General features: G+C 42.0%; 1 protein-coding gene across 1 annotated transcript in view; it reads left to right on the top strand.

The window, feature by feature from the left end:
* LOC105180343 overlaps nt 1–1260 on the top strand; it is a gene marked incomplete at its 3' end in the record, with an annotated part of 2572 nt that extends 1312 nt beyond the window's left edge. The window contains exons 2-3 of the mRNA XM_011104004.1: nt 252–686; nt 920–1260. Of these exons, the coding sequence (XP_011102306.1) occupies nt 252–686; nt 920–1260 (776 nt within the window). The remainder of the gene's footprint in view (nt 1–251; nt 687–919) is intronic.
* Between the last annotated feature and the right edge of the window lie 66 nt (nt 1261–1326).

Here is a 1326-nt window from a genome sequence, read left to right as displayed (position 1 = left end):
AAGCAATAGTTGACTGTTATAAAAAGGAAGTAATGATCGAATGTTCTGGCGAATCAAAAAAGTAATATTGGTGGGGGATCGTCAGGTAGTACCAATTTGTGTAATATCAGCTATGGAGGCAAGACGATTGATGTTAGAGGGTTGTGAAGCATATCTAGCCCATGTGGTAGATACCGAAAAGGTTAATCCCACGTTGGAAGAAATCCCGGTAGTGAGAGACTTCCCTGAAGTATTTCCTGATGACTTACCAGGATTGCCACCGCATAGGGAAGTGGATTTTGCCATAGAAACTCTTCCAGGAGTTGCCCCAATTTCTATTGCGCCGTACAGAATGGCTCCAGTGGAATTACACGAGCTCAAAAAGCAAATTGAAGAATTATTGGGGAAAGGGTTTATCAGGCCGAGTACTTCGCCGTGGGGAGCACCAGTGCTGTTTGTGAAGAAGAAAGATGGGAGCATGAGGTTATGCATCGACTACCGGCAATTAAACAGAGTAACAGTGAAGAATAAATATCCATTGCCGAGGATTGATGACCTGCTAGACCAGCTAAAGGGAGCTACAATATTTTCAATGATCGATTTGAGGTCTGGGTATTGGCAGTTGAGGATTGCAGAGAATGACATACCGAAGACAGCTTTCCGTACTCGTTATGGTCATTATGAGTTTCTGGTGATGCCCCCTTTGGGTTAACAAATGCACCAGCAGCATTCATGGCATTGATGCATCGTACATTTCAGGAATATCTGGATCACTTCGTTATTGTGTTTATAGATGACATTTTGGTATACTCGAAGGATAGAGATGAGCATGAGCAACATTTGAGGATAGTCTTACAGATTTTGAAAGAGAAGGAATTATATGCTAAGTTAAGCAAATGTGAATTTTGGGTAAATCAAGTGGTTTTCCTTGGGCATGTAGTATCTGGTGATGGGGTTATGCCTGACCCTTCAAAAGTAAAGGCTATTACGGAATGGAGAGTGCCAAAGAATGCCACTGAAGTCCGAAGCTTCTTAGGGTTGGCTGGATATTACAGGAGATTTGTTGAGGGTTTCTCTATAATTGCCGGTCCTCTAACCAAGTTGCTAAGAAAGGGGGTAGAATTTCAGTGGACGGAACAGTGTCAACAAAGTTTTGATGAGTTGAAGAAGAGACTGACCTCCAATCCAATTTTGGTTTTGCCATCTGGTAGCGGTGGATATATAGTGTATACAGATGCTTCCAAACAGGGTTTGGGATGTGTGTTGATACAAAGCAGAAAGGTAATTGCTTATGCATCCCGTCAATTGAAGAACCATGAATTAAATTATCCTACACATGACTTAGAG

Source organism: Sesamum indicum, unplaced genomic scaffold, assembly GCF_000512975.1.
Source record: "Sesamum indicum cultivar Zhongzhi No. 13 unplaced genomic scaffold, S_indicum_v1.0 scaffold00890, whole genome shotgun sequence".
NCBI lineage: Eukaryota > Viridiplantae > Streptophyta > Magnoliopsida > Lamiales > Pedaliaceae > Sesamum > Sesamum indicum.
The sequence above is the reverse complement of the archived record's forward strand: the minus strand, read 5'-3'. Positions and strand labels throughout refer to the sequence as shown.